Here is a 16,052-nt window from a genome sequence, read left to right on the forward strand (position 1 = left end):
TGGGGGGCGGGTTCCTTGATAGTACTATTGCAGGCACTTGGGGTTGGAACTTGCAAGATTCCCTGTTTGTCAATCATAATATCCAGTTGCACAGGGCAATCTGAAAGGATAATAATTCATCCAAATTCATAAATTGCTTATCCATGTATCCACTGGATTTTTATGAGTGAGTGAGTATGGTTTTACGCTGCTCTCAGCAATATTCCAGCAAGATCACGACGAGGGACACCAGAAATGGGCTTCACGCATTGTACCAATGACGGGATTGGAACCCAGGTCTTCGGCGTGACGAGCTAACGCTTTAAACACTAGGATAACCGAACGCCCCATATTTGGTTTAATTCATGATGAGTATCTGTTGATGAATTAACACTTATATCAGAAAAATAATTATATATCCCTGTTTTTGGATTGTGGAACGTCATATGAAATGTAGAAAATAAAATTTGCAAATAAAGGTCTTCAGCAATCCATGCTTGTCGTAAAAGGCGACTAACGGGATCGGGTGGTCAGGCTCGCTGACTTGGTTGATACATGTCATCGATCTCAATAGTGCGTGGATCGATGCTCATGATATTATCAATCACTGGATTGTCTGGTCCAGACTCGTTTATTGACAGACTGCCGTCATATAGCTGGATTTGGAAAATTTGCTGTAAACGCCGCACTCAGCAATATTCCAGTTATTGATTTAATGAGCATCGATCCACGCATCTGGGATCGATGACATGCATGAACCAAGTCATGCAGCGAGCCTAATCACGCGATTCCGTACGTTAGTCTCCCATGCTTGCCGTAAAAGGTGACTATGCTTGTCGTAAATGGCGACTAACTTGATCGATGCATGTGATCGATCCCAATTGCGTGGATCGATGCTCATAATATCAATCACTGGATTGTCTGGTCCAGACTCGATTATTTACAGACTGCCGTCACATAGCTGGAATATTGCTGAGTGCGGCGTTAAACAACAAACCAACCAAATCATCTCGTAAATAAACTAAAGTCACTGTAACTTACTTGCCTGTCTTCGTAAACACGTTATTATTACGTGACTGCATAACGTTATGTTACAACGTAATAACAACGTTGCAAATTTACGTTGTGGAAACGTTGTGCATCGGGCGGCACACAACGTTATGTTAAAAACGTCTTTGATACGTTGGTGCGACGTCAAATAGTTTTAATCGCGAAAATCTAAAATCAAAAGTGTTCAATCGAAATTAAGTACATTATAACAAATTAATGTAAACTCAGTTTGCCTGGCAATCGGGTCATTAGTTCATTATCTAAAATAAGTAACAATGGATGAAAACATTTCAATAATAAGTCTATTTTTAGGTTAGGTTATATAATAATTATATTAGAATTCATTTACAGACGCCCGGCAACTTAAACGGTTATATTAAGTATTATCTTTGTTGTAGCACGTTTGGTGTAATATTGTATGCACAGTCGAAAAAGCAGCGAAAACCTACGCTCTACAGTTCGTGTTAAATATGTCACGTAATCATTATTTCCTTATCGTTTCGGGAACAACCACTGCAAACAATATAGTAACTTTCAAAGGTTGTAAAATAATCGCTCCCATGGATGAAAGAGATGGAGGAACGCAAAAAAAAAGCAAACTGAACTGCATGCCCTAAAACTGTATCCAGTAAATCTCAGAAAAATTTTAAAAATTCACATAAGTAGTAAGGTACATCTGTGCCGAACCACCTCAGGATTCTGGAACCACCTCAGGATTCTGGAACCACCTCAGGATTATAGAACCAAGATGGCGGCACATCCGTTTCCGGTCACGTGACCTGCGCAGTGCATGATGGGTACCTGCGCGTGCCTCCAAGATGGCGGCGCTTCCGTTTCCGGTGGCGTGCGCCTCCAAGAGGGCGTCACTTCCGTGTCCGGTGGCGCACGCCTCCAAGAGGGCGTTGCCTCCGTTTCCGGGGAGAAGGAGGGGAGGGGGGAAACCCGGAGAAGCGCCCGTAAAAGGTGAACGGGATCGACATGGAAAGAAGCGCGTCAAACATCGTTTGTTGTTGTTGTTGTTCTAAACATAGACGGGGTGGCGGTGGTGAAGGGAGGGAGGGAGGGTGGTGGTGAAGGGAGGGAGGGAGGATGGTGGTGGTGGTGGTGAAGGGAGGGAGGGAGGGAGGAAAGGAGGAGGAGACGGGTTCATGGTGTGGGTTGGAGGGTCGTCAAAGCAAAGGAGGAAAGTTGTCTTTCGGGAGAGATGGGTGGCCCTGAAAAGGGCCGTTTTGATGTTTACATGCATGTACACGCCATGGTGCAAAGGCACGGGTGGGCTTTCATCTGTCTCCTGACAGGACACCTACTGGTGTGCGTTAACCGACGCACGTAGGTGTCCTTCAGCACAGTGCCGCAGTACACGCACTCGAAAGTCCCATCCCGTACCCTTGTACCAAGGGCATACACGGGCAGGCCCCCTTGACATCTGGCACATTGCCACGCTGGAGACCATGGTTGTGGGGGTGGGGGTGGTGATGCTTCTTTCCACCCGGGCAAAGGTTGTGTCACTCTGGCGATTTCTAGATCCCAGTTTTCTTTCATGTGGTAGTTGTTGCTGTTGCTGTTGTTGTTGCTGCTGCTCATCATGATGAATCAATTTTACAAGTGACACTGATCCATTCGAATCCACTGTTGTTTTATAGGAGAGGTACTGACACCCTGCTTCTTGGTTGGTTCCCCAGGCCGCAGCCCCGATTGGTTCGTTCCGGTGCCTGGCCAGCACCTCGGTTTTCCAAAGCGGACCGACCCCTGTGTTTCTTTTCCATAGGAAATGGATTTTACCATGGGAGAGAAAGCACAACCCTGGTTCGGCCAATCAGAGCCCGCCATGGCCCGAGCGCGGCTTCTGATTGGTCGATAACCCAGGCTTCGGATTGGTCCGATTTCGATCCGGTTTTTTTTCTTCTTGGGTAGCCTTGGTATTTTTTTTTAGGTAGACGGTCGTCTGAATGCTAAAGGAAGGTGGACCTTCATAGGTAGACATGAACGTGGGAATGCCTACGTGATGTGCGTGTGTGTCACTCCCATGCCAATCGGAATGTCAGTCGGAATGTCATGTGGGTTCTTTGTTTTGGATTGTTGTTTGGGTTGGTAAAGCAAAGGTGGAAAGTTGTCTTTTGGGTGAGATGGGTGGCCCTGAAAAGGGCCGTATTAACAGGAACTTGAACGGGAACTAAAACGGGAACGCAGGACACGGGAAACGTCCTCCTAGGCAGCCGGCTCTGCTACGTCATTCGTGTACCTCTGTTTCTCTTCGCAGAGATAGTGTAGTTGTAGTTGCTTCTGGTGTTTCACCATCCCGGTTAGCTTGAGGTAATCGCAGTCTGGGGACCACTTGTGATGTGCCGCCCAAGGATTGTCGTGGGGTGCCCATTGTCTCAGCCGCATACCACATTGGAAACAGCACACACCATCGGCACCCTGAGTGTAGACAAAGCCCGCATGAGCCATCTCTTCAGCAGTCTGATACATTTGCGTGGGCCACGTCTCAAACGAAGAGAGCCTTCTTTCAAAGCGTAGATAATAGTGCAATGGCGTTTGACTGAGCAGTGACACCGCCTCCTCGGCATGACTCTTACTCCAACATCCACGAGTATCTGTACTATCCATCCCCACATCTTCGCCACGCGTCGTCGTACCACTCTTCTTTGTTTCAGCCATTCTTGATTTTATCACATCAATTTTACAAGTGACACTGGGCCACTCGAATCCACTCTTGTTTTATGGGGGAAGAACCGGATCGAAATTGGCTGCTTCCTGGTTGGTCCAAAACGCAACGCACCGATTGGTTCGTTCCGGTGCCTGGCCTGCACCTCGGTTTTCCAAAACGACCCGACCCTTGTGTTTCTTTTCCATAGGAAATGGATTTTACCATGGGAGAGAAAGCACAACTTGGGTCGGGTGCTGTCTTCTGATTGGTCGATGCTGTCTTCTGATTGGTCGACAATCCAGGCTTCAGATTGGTCCGATTTCGATCCTGTTTTGGGGAAGGGTTGTCCATCCATCAGACGTTCAGACCCTCTTAGAGTACAGGCGTTCATCAGACACACATCGCTATCATGACGAGCAACCAAAGTACGCCCTATCGTTTGGAGAGGAAAGATACCACCCGCTCCAGACGGTTAAGAACTGCTAATCATACCTATCGTTTGACTTTCAACCCCGATTACTTGGACACCGTACCACCGGAACGCGTCCCCATGGAACTGCCAGCTTTATTTGACAGGGTGATCGATGACTTTTATGAACAGATGTCAGGTCAGAAGGGAGATCGTATTGGTCTAGGTATCGATCATCCCGCTTTGAACACTCCCATACGGATTCCCTTTCGACGTTTTGAAGATCTCCATGGGGTAAATATTTTACAGGCCGTGGAAAAAGTCCAACAGTCCAACAAAGACCTGAACATCGATGACACCATGGATGTGACTTTAGTACACGTTGCAGATCCCGACAGGCTAGGATCGGGCAGTGGTGCTCCCCGGCTGAAAAACGTGATTGGACTCGAAGCTTTTTTAACACGCCAAAAGTGCATCGTACGGATCAAGAACGAAGATCAATCCTGTTTGGCACGGGCCCTGGTGGTGGCACAGCATTATCCCCACAAGCCTCACCCTCTGACCCCAGCATGGACCGCCCAGCGAATGAGACTGACGAGAACGAATCGCGACGACGTTCAAGGCATACGGGCACGGGCCTTGTTTCGACGCCTTGGCCTGCCTGAAGGTCCCTGTCGGGGGCTGACCGACCTCGCACGCGTGGGACGGGCCTTGACCCTCCTGCATTATCAACTGAAAGTCTACAGTCAAGAGGTGGGTCAGAGACTGTTGTACAAGTGTGATGAGGCTCCACCCCACGCCAGGGTGCTGCATCTATACCATCATGATCAGCACTACGATGTCATCACTTCCATGTCCGCTTTTTATGGCTCTGTCCATTACTGCGAAAGCTGCGACAAACGTTACGACCATCCCGAAAAACATCCCTGCACCAAGGAATACCGCTGTTACCGCTGCTTCTACTCTAGTTATTGCGGACCCCAGGAAGAGCACGGGATCCCTTGCTTGACGTGTCAAGGTTGGTTCCCCAATCCAACGTGTTACACCCGACATCTCAAGTCACCGTCAGAGGGAAAACCCAGCGCCTGTCAATCGATTCACAGGTGCCCGAACTGTTTTCAGCTGGTCCGCGTCTTGGAGACCCTCATGGTTCACCACGAGTGCTTCGACGAAGAACATCCCTGCTTGGTGTGCCGAGAACCCATGACCCCAGACCATCGCTGTTACATGACGCCTCTCCGTGAAGAAAACGAGGAGGAGGAGGGGGAGGGGGAGGAGGGGGAAGAGGAACAACATCACGTACAAGACGACGTCCAATACGTCTTCTCCGATTTTGAATGCATGCAAGACACGGGGGAACACATTCTAAATTTGTGCGTGGTGCAACTAGGATGTGGACGATGCATCAGTGAAGTGAGCAAGAACTTGTGCGAACACTGTCCATGGAGAGAAGAAGGGTATGGTCCCAGCCGTGAGATCGTGTTTCGAGGGCCCACCACGCGACATGATGTGTGTGTGTGGTTGACCACGTTGTCTGAAATACCCAAGAAGAAGCCCAACCCAGAGGAAGAGGAGGGCAGCACACGCAAGGGGACAACAGCCCACCTGGGGCATAAAAAGAAAACGGGATGGCACCACCTCAAGAAAGTACGCTTCCAAACGTCAACGGCATGCATCATCCCAGCAGGAGGTGGAAGAGGTGGAGGAGGTGGAAGAGGTCATGGAAGTGGAGAAAACAAAGAAGCCAAAGAACAAGAACACCTCCTGCCATACAGTCCCGAAGGAGGATCGCATTTATGTGATGGCCCACAATGCACGATCCTATGATTTACACTTAATCCTGAAGGGCCTGTCCCCCCTCCTGGTGACACTCCCCACCAAGATTCGACATGGCCAACAAATTTTGCAGATGACCCAGGGACGGTTGTGTTTCGAAGACAGCTTAAATTTCATCCCTTACCCCCTGAAAGCCTTTCCAAAGAGCTTTGGGTTGAAAGAAATGAAGAAAGGGTACTTTCCACACTTTTTCAATACGAGAGTCAATCAGACCTACAGAGGTCCCTATCCACTAGCCGTCACGTACGATCCCGATGGCATGTCTCCCGCGGAACGCACAGCCTTCCTCCAGTGGCATACCCAAAAAGTGCAAGAAGGAGCCTTGTTCGACTTACAAGAAGAACTTTTAGCTTATGGACATTTTGAGACGGGGATGCGCCGACTTCCGACAGAACGCCATCCACTCGGTGGGCATGGATCCCTTTGTGGAAGTGATGACAGCTGCTGCGTTCACCATGAAATCCTTCCGAAAACACGACCTGAAACCCAATACCATCGCCATTCTTCCACCTCAAGGCTACCAACCCAAGAGAAACTATTCCCAGGCCTGTATGCACTGGCTCCACTATCTGATGGAAAGGGACCCCCATCTGCACCTCCAGCACGCCAGGAATGGCGGTGAAAAAGAGTTCACCTGTGGAGAGGGCCAACATCGGTACAGCGTGGATGGGTACGATCCAGCGACAGGCACCATCTACGAATTCCTGGGCTGTTTCTGGCATGGGTGCAAGACCTGTCACAAGACCCAACGTGGAAAACCGCATCCCGTCCTGGGCACGTCGTTGGGAGCCTGTTACACCGACACCCACTACCGCTTGAGTCTCTTGAGTCAACACCCTGAGGTGAAAGGGATCGTCGCCCTGTGGGAGCACGAGTTTACGAAAATGCAACGGGAGGACTCCGCTCTACGTGCTTTCTTGCAGGGACCCCACTGTAGTCACGTCCCTGGGCCGCTCAACCCTCGCGACGCCTTCTATGGAGGACGCACCAATGCCACGCGATTATGCTACGAAGTCCAAGAAGGTGAAACCATCAAGTACATCGATATTTGTTCCCTTTATCCCTACATTTGTAAGACCGGAGCGTTTCCCACGGGACACCCTTCTCCATCAACCCCCTGTGGACACGTTGTTTGAACTGAAAGGTCTGATCCAATGCCATGTCCTACCCCCGAAACGACTCTACTATCCGCTACTGCCTTACAGATCAGGTGGCAAACTGCTCTGTCCTTTGTGCCGTACGTGTGCCGATACCCGGTCAGACTCCCCCTGCGAGCACACGGACGAAGAGAGGTCATGGGTGGGGACGTACGCCACCGTAGAACTCCAGGAAGCCGTGAAGAAGTATGACTACCGGGTGCTTCAGATCTACGACGTTTGGCATTTTGACACCTTTGCACAGCATGACCCCGGCACCCAGCAAGTGGGACTCTTTGACACTTACATCGATCGGCATTTCAAGGAGAAGCTCGAAGCCAGCGGATACCCCGAAGGATGTACGGATCACGACGCTTACATCCAGAGATCTATGACAAAGTAGGCATTCGGTTGGACAAGGACCGCATCGAAAAAAATCCAGGACGTCGCACGATTGCCAAGATGCAACTGAATTCGCTCTGGGGCAAGTTTGGGCAACGGGTAGACTACAGTCAGAACGTCTATATGAACGATCCTGTACAGTACTTTGCCTTGTGGAGGGATGACCGCAATACCATCGAGGATGTGACCGTTGTCAACGAACACATGGTGGAAGTGACCTATACCCAGCAGAAAGAATTCCAAACCCCTCATTCTCATTTCAATGTCGCCATCGCTGCTTGGGTCACCGCCCAAGCACGTCTCAAGCTGTATGAGACCCTTGCCCTGGTGGGCCGCAGGGTCTTGTACTTTGACACGGACAGCGTCATTTACATTCATCGACCCCACGACGCGAATCCAGAGCTGGGTCATTCGTTGGGTGAGTTTACGGATGAACTGGACGGAAACACCATCAAGACATTTGTGTCAGGAGGTCCCAAAAACTATGGCTATGAGTTAATGAACCCCAGACCCGATGGAACGCGCACGACCTGCAAAGTGCGAGGGTTCACTTTGAATTACCGAAACCAACGCCATCTCAACTTTGACACCATGAAAGGACTGATACTGGGACAACGGTCTGGGAAAGAGGAGGAGGAGAAAATCAGTTTGGATTACCCTCATCAGTGCATTCGAAAAGGACCTCGGCACGAAAACGCACTCGTGACCCGCCCCACCCGAAAAGACTATCGTACCGTGTACGACAAGCGACGTGTCGTCTACGACGAAACCACAGCCCTACCTGTAGACACGCTCCCCTTTGGGTACAGAGACGACTTTCTATAATTTTTTTCATGACAGGGGATCGAAACTGAATCGACATGGACCCCTACAGAAAAAAAAAACGGATCGAAATCTGACCAATCCGAAGCCTGGGTTGTCGACCAATCAGAGGCCGTGCTCGAGCCATGGTGGGCTCTGATTGGTCGAACCGAGGTTGTGCTTTCTCTCTCACGCTACAAGCCTAACCCTATGGAAAGGAAACACAAGGGTCGGTCCAGTTTGGAAAAATGGAGACTCAGACCAGACACCGGAACGGGCCAATCAGAAAGCAGGACCTCCGTGGCTTTTAATACGACCGATGCTCTCCGGTCATCACTTTTCACTGAACGGACCAAGCAACAACATCGCCCCTCTGATTGATGTTCCTCACGTTGTGTTGGTTGTTGGCATTTTATCTGGAAGAAACATGTGTTTGGAGAGAGTACCATCAAGTGTTGACACACCTCCGTGAAGACTTGGAAAGAAACAACAACAACAACAACAACAACGAACAGAACATCTGGACAACATCATGTCGAAACGGTTGAATGACAAGACACGAAGCGACACGAGTGGCCAAGGAAGCAGTGGAGATGGGAACGGTGACATGACTGCTGAACTGTGGGGTGAAGTGTACGACTTGCTGTGTTTAAAGATGAAGACCGACGACGCGTACGCCAAGTTACGTGCGAAGGGCGACAACCTGATGTGCGAACAGATACGTTCAAAGATGAGGAAGCTGACTGAACCCGAGAAAGGTACATCGGAGAAGACGATAAAGAAGATCCAGAAGAAAAAGACAAGCAAACCCACAGTCGTTGTGATCCCCAAAGCAGCAGCAACACCCACCACCACCACCACCACCACCACCACCACAGCGCCAGTCCCCACCACCACCACCACAGCAGCAACAGCAACAACGGCTGCAGCGACAACAGACATCGAAACAATGGGGACATCCATTTTGAAACTTGCAACGCCTGCAAAAAGACGATCACGGAAGAAATTATCTCTGAAGATCTCTCCTCAAGAACAGCTGTAAGTACCCTGCTCTTCTTTGTCTCAGTCATTCTTGATGTGATGTTGATGTCGATGTTGATGATGACTCTACCTATTCCTATGATAAATGGACTCTGTCCTATGATTGACAGGACCCCTGATGTCAGTTCAGCCCAGTCCGTGCTAGAACAGTGGTGGGAACAAACCCCTCGGGAGCCCACCTATTCACCGAATGCCCCTGTGACGATGGCGACGGGTGACCGTGATGATCATGAAGCGCTCAAGCTGGCCACTCTCCCTTCCATGGATCTGGACACGCTCCCCCTGCTTGAGGCTTCTTGGTCACCAGCATCCCCGGAAGATGTTCATGTCTACTCCTCAGGTACGCCCCTGGTTTGCGACGATGATGATGATGATGTTGATGACAACGTTGACCTGGATCCTTATGGAGAAGCTCAACTCACTCCCCTACAACGCGGATGTCGTGTTTGCCGACACAACAACATGCTAAGATACATCAGTTGCAACAGCGGGTAAGTGATGTGTCATGTCTGTGGTCTGGAGCTCATAGACTGTACTTGTAGTATGTTGACCTATGACAGCATAATGACACATGATGACATGCCTATCACATCTGCTGAGGATCACATCTTATGGTGATCCTCCTCTTCACTCGAAGAACTTGTCAACACGTAAGCTGCAACGTGATCAAGTGATGTGTCATGTCTGTTTCAGGGAGGCCATAGACTGTACGTGTTGAACGGATGGACCTCTCACATGTTTGAGGGAGGACCACCTCTTATGGGCTTGAAGATGGAAGAGGAAAACGTTGTCGTGTTATTGTTGTTGTTGTGGTTGTTGTAGGGACATGCAAAGCACTCCCTCCTCCATTGACTTTTTGTATTTCCATTGTATCTGGTTGTGATTGGTTTTTTCATGATTAAACAGTGATTGATTGAACTGACTCTTTGTGTCTTGATTGATCTCAACTCCAATACAGTGCCGAACCGAGGGTAGAGGTTGAGTTGAGATGTCGTTTACGTTGTCTGTCCGTCTGTCTGTCTGTCTGTCTGTGCATCTGTCATGTCAGTGCACACCCAAGTTTAAAATTAAAATAAAAATAGATAAAAGAGAAAGGCCATGCTTGAAAGATCAGCTGCCTGGTGTCAGTCATTCCAGTACGCATCGATCCCCACACCCCTCCCCGTGTACCATGTCATGTCATGGATCATGTCATGGATCATGCCGTGTGTCCGTCAACCCAAACACAGGATGACGTCACGTGATGAGGTGGAGGAGGTGGAAGCTAAGGTCATGACCTTCCGTTGAAGGGAGTAGGGTGGAGAGTTTCATAAAAGCAGGCGAACCCTCAGGCCTTCTTTCAGTGAAGTCACCGTCATCATGTCATGTCATCCTCCCGAGATGTCGTCACCGATTCCGAGTGGGTGTCTGAAAAGGCGAGAGAACAAGAAGCGAGAAAACGTCCCCTCTTTAGGGATGACACGTGGCGACTCAGTGACATTCTGGAGGGACCTTTTCCTTCTTACACCCTGTGTCATCCTTCTCATCCTCACTATGAATCATTTCAAGAACGTCTGAGGTCTTTTAAAACGTGGCCTAAACAGATGACCCAGACCCCGTATGACATGGCCATGGCTGGCTATTTCTATCCAGGACAAGGTGACTGTGTGACCTGTTATTGCTGCGGTGTGGCACTCCGCCAATGGGAAGCCACAGACCAACCCTGGAAAGAACATCTGAAGCACGCCAAAGTCCCCTGCGAATACTTGTGTGTGTTTTGTCCTGATGGAGAAGTGAACGAAAAATACAGACGTTTGGTGTCCCAAGAAGCACGGAAGAGAAGAGTCGAGTGTCTTGTTCACCCCAAGTGACAAAGTTTCTTTTTTCAAAGTGTACAGACGTTCATACCCCCGTGTTCACAAAATTCACAGGGACGCCTCCCTCATCCTGTGACTTTTTGTTTTGTGGTGTTGGTTCATGTGAGCGGGGGATTTAATTTTTTTTAAAAACCCATAGTCGTGTTCTGTGGTCTGTAGGATGAAGAAAAACAAAACAGGATCGAAATGCACACCCCGATAAAAAAAAACGGATCGAAATTGGACCAATCCGAAGCCTGGGTTGTCGACCAATCAGAGACCGTGCTCGGGTCATGCGGGACTCTGAATGGTCGAACCGGGGTTGTGCTTTCTCTCCCATGGTAAAATCCATTTCCTATGGAAAAGAAACACAGGGGTCGTTCCGTTTTGGAAAACCGAGGTGCAGACCAGGCACCGAAACGAACCAATCGGGGGCGCTGCCTGGGGAACCAATCAGGAAGCAGGGTGTCAGTGGCTCTCCTATAAAAACAAAACAAGAGCGAAGCCACTCACACACACACACACACACACACACACACACACTGCATTCTATGAAACCCATCATGTCAGCTCGATACAGTTGTATGAAGTGCCAGACCGACAGTCACAGTTACCTGTACTGCCCTGAAGTGACATGCCTTGAGTGTCACCATCAAGGTCACCGTCACTATGTCTGTCCGAAGATGAACAGTCAAGAGAAGCAGGAGAATCGGAACCTGGGTCCCTGTTACAACTGTGAAGCCATGGGTCATTTCGCTGCAGAACGCCCAGAACCCAGTCGAAAGAAGACTCCCCATCGCCTGGACCGCTGTTACAACTGGGTCATTTTGCTGCAGATTGCCCAGAACCCAGTCGAAAGAAAACGCCAGCAACACCGTCCACGTCGACACCCGTGGCATCCGTGGCACCCGTGACACCCGTGACACCCGTGACACAAGTGGTTCATCTCATCGAAGACATGCACGTCGATGTCCTCGACCTAAAAGAATGCCTCGCACAACTCCATGCGGGCATCATACCTCTTGTAGAGAAAAGAAAACGGGTCAGAAGCCTCTCAAGAAAGCACGCTTCAAAGCGCCGACGACACCTTCAGTCCGAGGATGAGATGGAAGTAGAGGATGAAGAAGATAGATCATCTGAACAAAGTGACTAACGAATGGGCCATGCTACCCCACTGTTTTTTACCAGTGTCCCATCGTTTGCAGTTTTTCCAGTGTTCCAGTGTTCCTGCCGTTTCCTGTCGTTTCCTGTCGTTTCCAGTTTCCAGTTTGTTTTCCAACGGCCCTTTTCAGGGCCACCCATCTCTCCCGAAAGACAACTTTCCTCCTTTGCTTTGACGACCCTCCAACCCACACCATGAACCCGTCTCCTCCTCCTTTCCTCCCTCCCTCCCTCCCTCCCTCCCTTCACCACCACCACCACCCTCCCTCCCTCCCTTCACCACCCCGTCTATGTTTAGAACAACAACAACAAACAATGTTTGACGCGCTTCTTTCCATGTCGATCCCGTTCACCTTTTACGGGCGCTTCTCCGGGTTTCCCCCCTCCCCTCCTTCTCCCCGGAAACGGAGGCAACGCCCTCTTGGAGGCGTGCGCCACCGGACACGGAAGTGACGCCCTCTTGGAGGCGCACGCCACCGGAAACGGAAGCGCCGCCATCTTGGAGGCACGCGCGGGTACCCATCATGCACTGCGCAGGTCACGTGACCGGAAACGGATGTGCCGCCATCTTGGTTCTATAATCCTGAGGTGGTTCCAGAATCCTGAGGTGGTTCGGCACAGATGTACCTTACTACTCACATACATATTTTAATGTTCGTTCTTTATAATAGCGAGTTACAAGCTAAACAAGGTGATGCCTCAACTGTATGTGCATGCCACCCTGTAATATGTCATAAGGTAGCATGTTACACATGTATAATATTAGATATTACTCCAGTTATATATTGTTTAATTGATCGAATCTACACCAGACAACCCAGTGATTACGCAATATATTGCGATACGATGACATGTGACAATTAACTGAGTCAGTGAACTTGAAAATTCTTTACTTCGATTATATTTTCGTAATTTCAATTATTTTCTCATTACTTCGAATATAGTTAAAACACGATTTTTTCACCTCGTTATTTCAATTATATTTTATTATATATTCAAAATTTTGAGTTATAAAAAATATTATTTGATAAAATAATCGAAATTACGATAAAACAAACGAAGTAAAAAAAACGTCGACGAAACGAGAAAATATACTGAAATAATTAGTAGAAATTCGACATTTCTATTTTTTAAATAACAATTTAAGAAAAAAATCGAAATTACGAAAAATAAACGGCCCCGAATTAATGCAACGAATAACTAATTGAAATTACGAAAACATAATCGAAGTAAAGAGAAAAAAAATCGAAATGTTATAGAAAATAAACAATTAATTAATTGAATTAAGGAGGATATAAAAATATAGATAGATCGATCTATTCTCCATTAGTTTCGACAAAAAGAAAATTGAACGTTGTGCTAACTAGGATTTCACTCGCACCACAGGGGTTTAATTGTAACGCAAACATTAGCAGCAATAGCACTAAAGGGATCATAGTATAATACAAGTACTATTATCACTATGATCCCGTTAGTGGCCATATATGTATATATTTTGTATATATATTTGGCTGCTACATTTAACGTTCATTTAGTCACTGCCTGGCTCGCACGTCTCGTACTGGGTTTACCGACTATAAAGTTGTGTAGGGATGTAGATTATGAAATTTCCTGTTTGTGGTAATTTAAGTCTAATATATTATGTGCTGCCTAAAATGTGAACGACATAAATATATATCAACGAAGTAGAATGGTGGGCTGTATAAAATAGACGAATGGATCGCTCAAACTAGGAGGAAAAGCTACAATGTAAAATCTGAAGCTTGGTTTGTTTACATTGTTTTCCGAGCACAGCCTTCTTTTCACACCTAATGTAGATCTATTTCGCTCGATGTCAGGTAGACACTTTGTATTGGTGACAAAGACCATTTGTAATTTCATTCAAAAACGTAAGAACGTAAGTCAGGGATGCATGTATCGCAGATGAGTTTGAAATATACGTGAAGTAATGGGCATCTTATAACCCGCATGTGAAACGTGATTATGTAAACATTATCAATATGGCGGAAAGTTCACATAATTGGCGACCGTGTTTGCTTATTTTCCAAAACATCCTGGACTATTCTAAGGTTAAAGGCGACGTTTCAGAATTGATCTTTGGTGATTGAAAAATAGATACCCGTGATCACTCATATTATATTTGTTAAGCTTATTTATCCGAATAAATATCATATAAGAGTCTAGGTTTCAAAACACACTAAATAAACTCACCTTTATCATGTTTATAGTGCTTATAGTTATGTATTTGTCCAAAAGGGCGAGATTTACGATGTACCTAATTTTCAGAGGTCATTAAAAAGTTTACAGTAATATTGCTTGGTCTCAAATGACAGTGGATATCACAGAACAGGGAGTTTCCGCCACATATCAAAACCTTAAATTGTATTTGTCTGCGTGATGTATTGTTAATTTTCTTCGACTTCAAAGTGATGGTTGTCAATTTAAGGAGGGATATATATAACCTTCAATTATATATCATTAAATTGTTTCCGATAATTGAGAAAAAAGTAACTTTCTTCCACAAAACTGACATTGTTCTAAGGTGTGTTTCTGAATAAAATATACTCGTATTCAGGCTCATAGTTATCTGGTTTCTGAGGCTAAAGCTGAAATATTTTTTTACATTAATTTAGTTACATTTAGTCAATTGCATGGAAGCGAAAGTTGTGTGAAAAGTAATAAAGACACATTACTACGATGTTTTGAACCGGTGAAGAAGAAAACCATTTGTCTTGATCTTCATTATTACTGCAATATGGATGTTCACACATGCTGTTTAAATATTTGGGCCCAGATAGACCTACCTTTCTGTACAAACATTTGTAGCTATAATCGTCTTTGCAATATTATATCACCGTCTATTTCATGCAATTAAGAAACCAGTTTCAGACTGGCGGTCACCTATAAGCAACCGTGTCTGTAATATGCCGTTTTTGTGTTTATCTTATTCCCATATGTCCATGCAGGTAGCAAAGGTACTGTAAGTCCTCATGGTCCCTAGTATGGTGATCTACCTTCAGTTGCTGGTGCTCTATAGCCCGTTTTTATAATGTAATGTTATGTATTGATTTTATTATTACATACTAGTTTTAAATTTATTGCTGTGATACGTCTAGTTGTTTTACCGTCCCTCGTTGGCAGGTTTTTACAAACGTTTCAATATATGTATTATATTTAACTATTGATAGTCACGATATGGCTGAAATATTGCCGATGTGACTTAAATTTTTAACTCACTTACTCATTATTCCCATATGATATTCCCGTTTCATTTATCAATTTGAAGTGTATGGCAATGCCCACAACAACCCAAACGCAGCGTAACATGTTAGCTGGGTCTCACAGCAAGGAACACAACGTTGGCACCGTTCCAATAAAATGACATGTCTCGTGACATGACGTCAAAATTATGACGTTAATTAGTTAAACTGTGTTACGTCACATTTAATTCCCGTCTAATATTAGAGAGATTATTAAAATATTTGAAAGATCATCAGAAGCAGGCTAAGCGTTCAGATGGTAAGTGAATTTTGAAAAAAGTAGTCTTTGATTGTCATTAATTATGTAGCCTATTTTATAGTCACATAATCCGGCAAAGATTATATAACCTTCAACTAAAACAATCTGGTTGTTACCTTTTGTAGATCTATGTTTCATAGAAAATGTTTGTCTGTTCATCTGCATTTATTTTCAAAGCTTGGACTAATTCGCCGACCTTAACAATATTAGAATGACGATATTATAATGGCCGT

At 46.6% G+C, this 16,052-nt stretch overlaps 1 protein-coding gene and 1 pseudogene across 1 annotated transcript; both read left to right on the top strand.

The window, feature by feature from the left end:
- The first annotated feature begins 8,795 nt into the window (after window positions 1-8,795).
- On the top strand, window positions 8,796-9,799 carry LOC139448564 (uncharacterized protein DDB_G0290587-like). The gene is made up of 2 exons (XM_071230134.1): window positions 8,796-9,301; window positions 9,415-9,799. Exons 1-2 carry the CDS (start codon window positions 8,796-8,798, stop codon window positions 9,797-9,799), a joined length of 891 nt encoding a protein of 296 aa, XP_071086235.1.
- Window positions 9,800-11,690: 1,891 nt separating this feature from the next.
- On the top strand, window positions 11,691-12,292 carry LOC139448180 (ATP-dependent RNA helicase glh-2-like; annotated as a pseudogene).
- The last annotated feature ends 3,760 nt before the right edge of the window (window positions 12,293-16,052 follow it).

Source organism: Haliotis cracherodii, unplaced genomic scaffold (genome assembly GCF_022045235.1).
Source record: "Haliotis cracherodii isolate W230 unplaced genomic scaffold, xgHalCrac1.p SCAF_7, whole genome shotgun sequence".
Taxonomy (NCBI): domain Eukaryota; kingdom Metazoa; phylum Mollusca; class Gastropoda; order Lepetellida; family Haliotidae; genus Haliotis; species Haliotis cracherodii.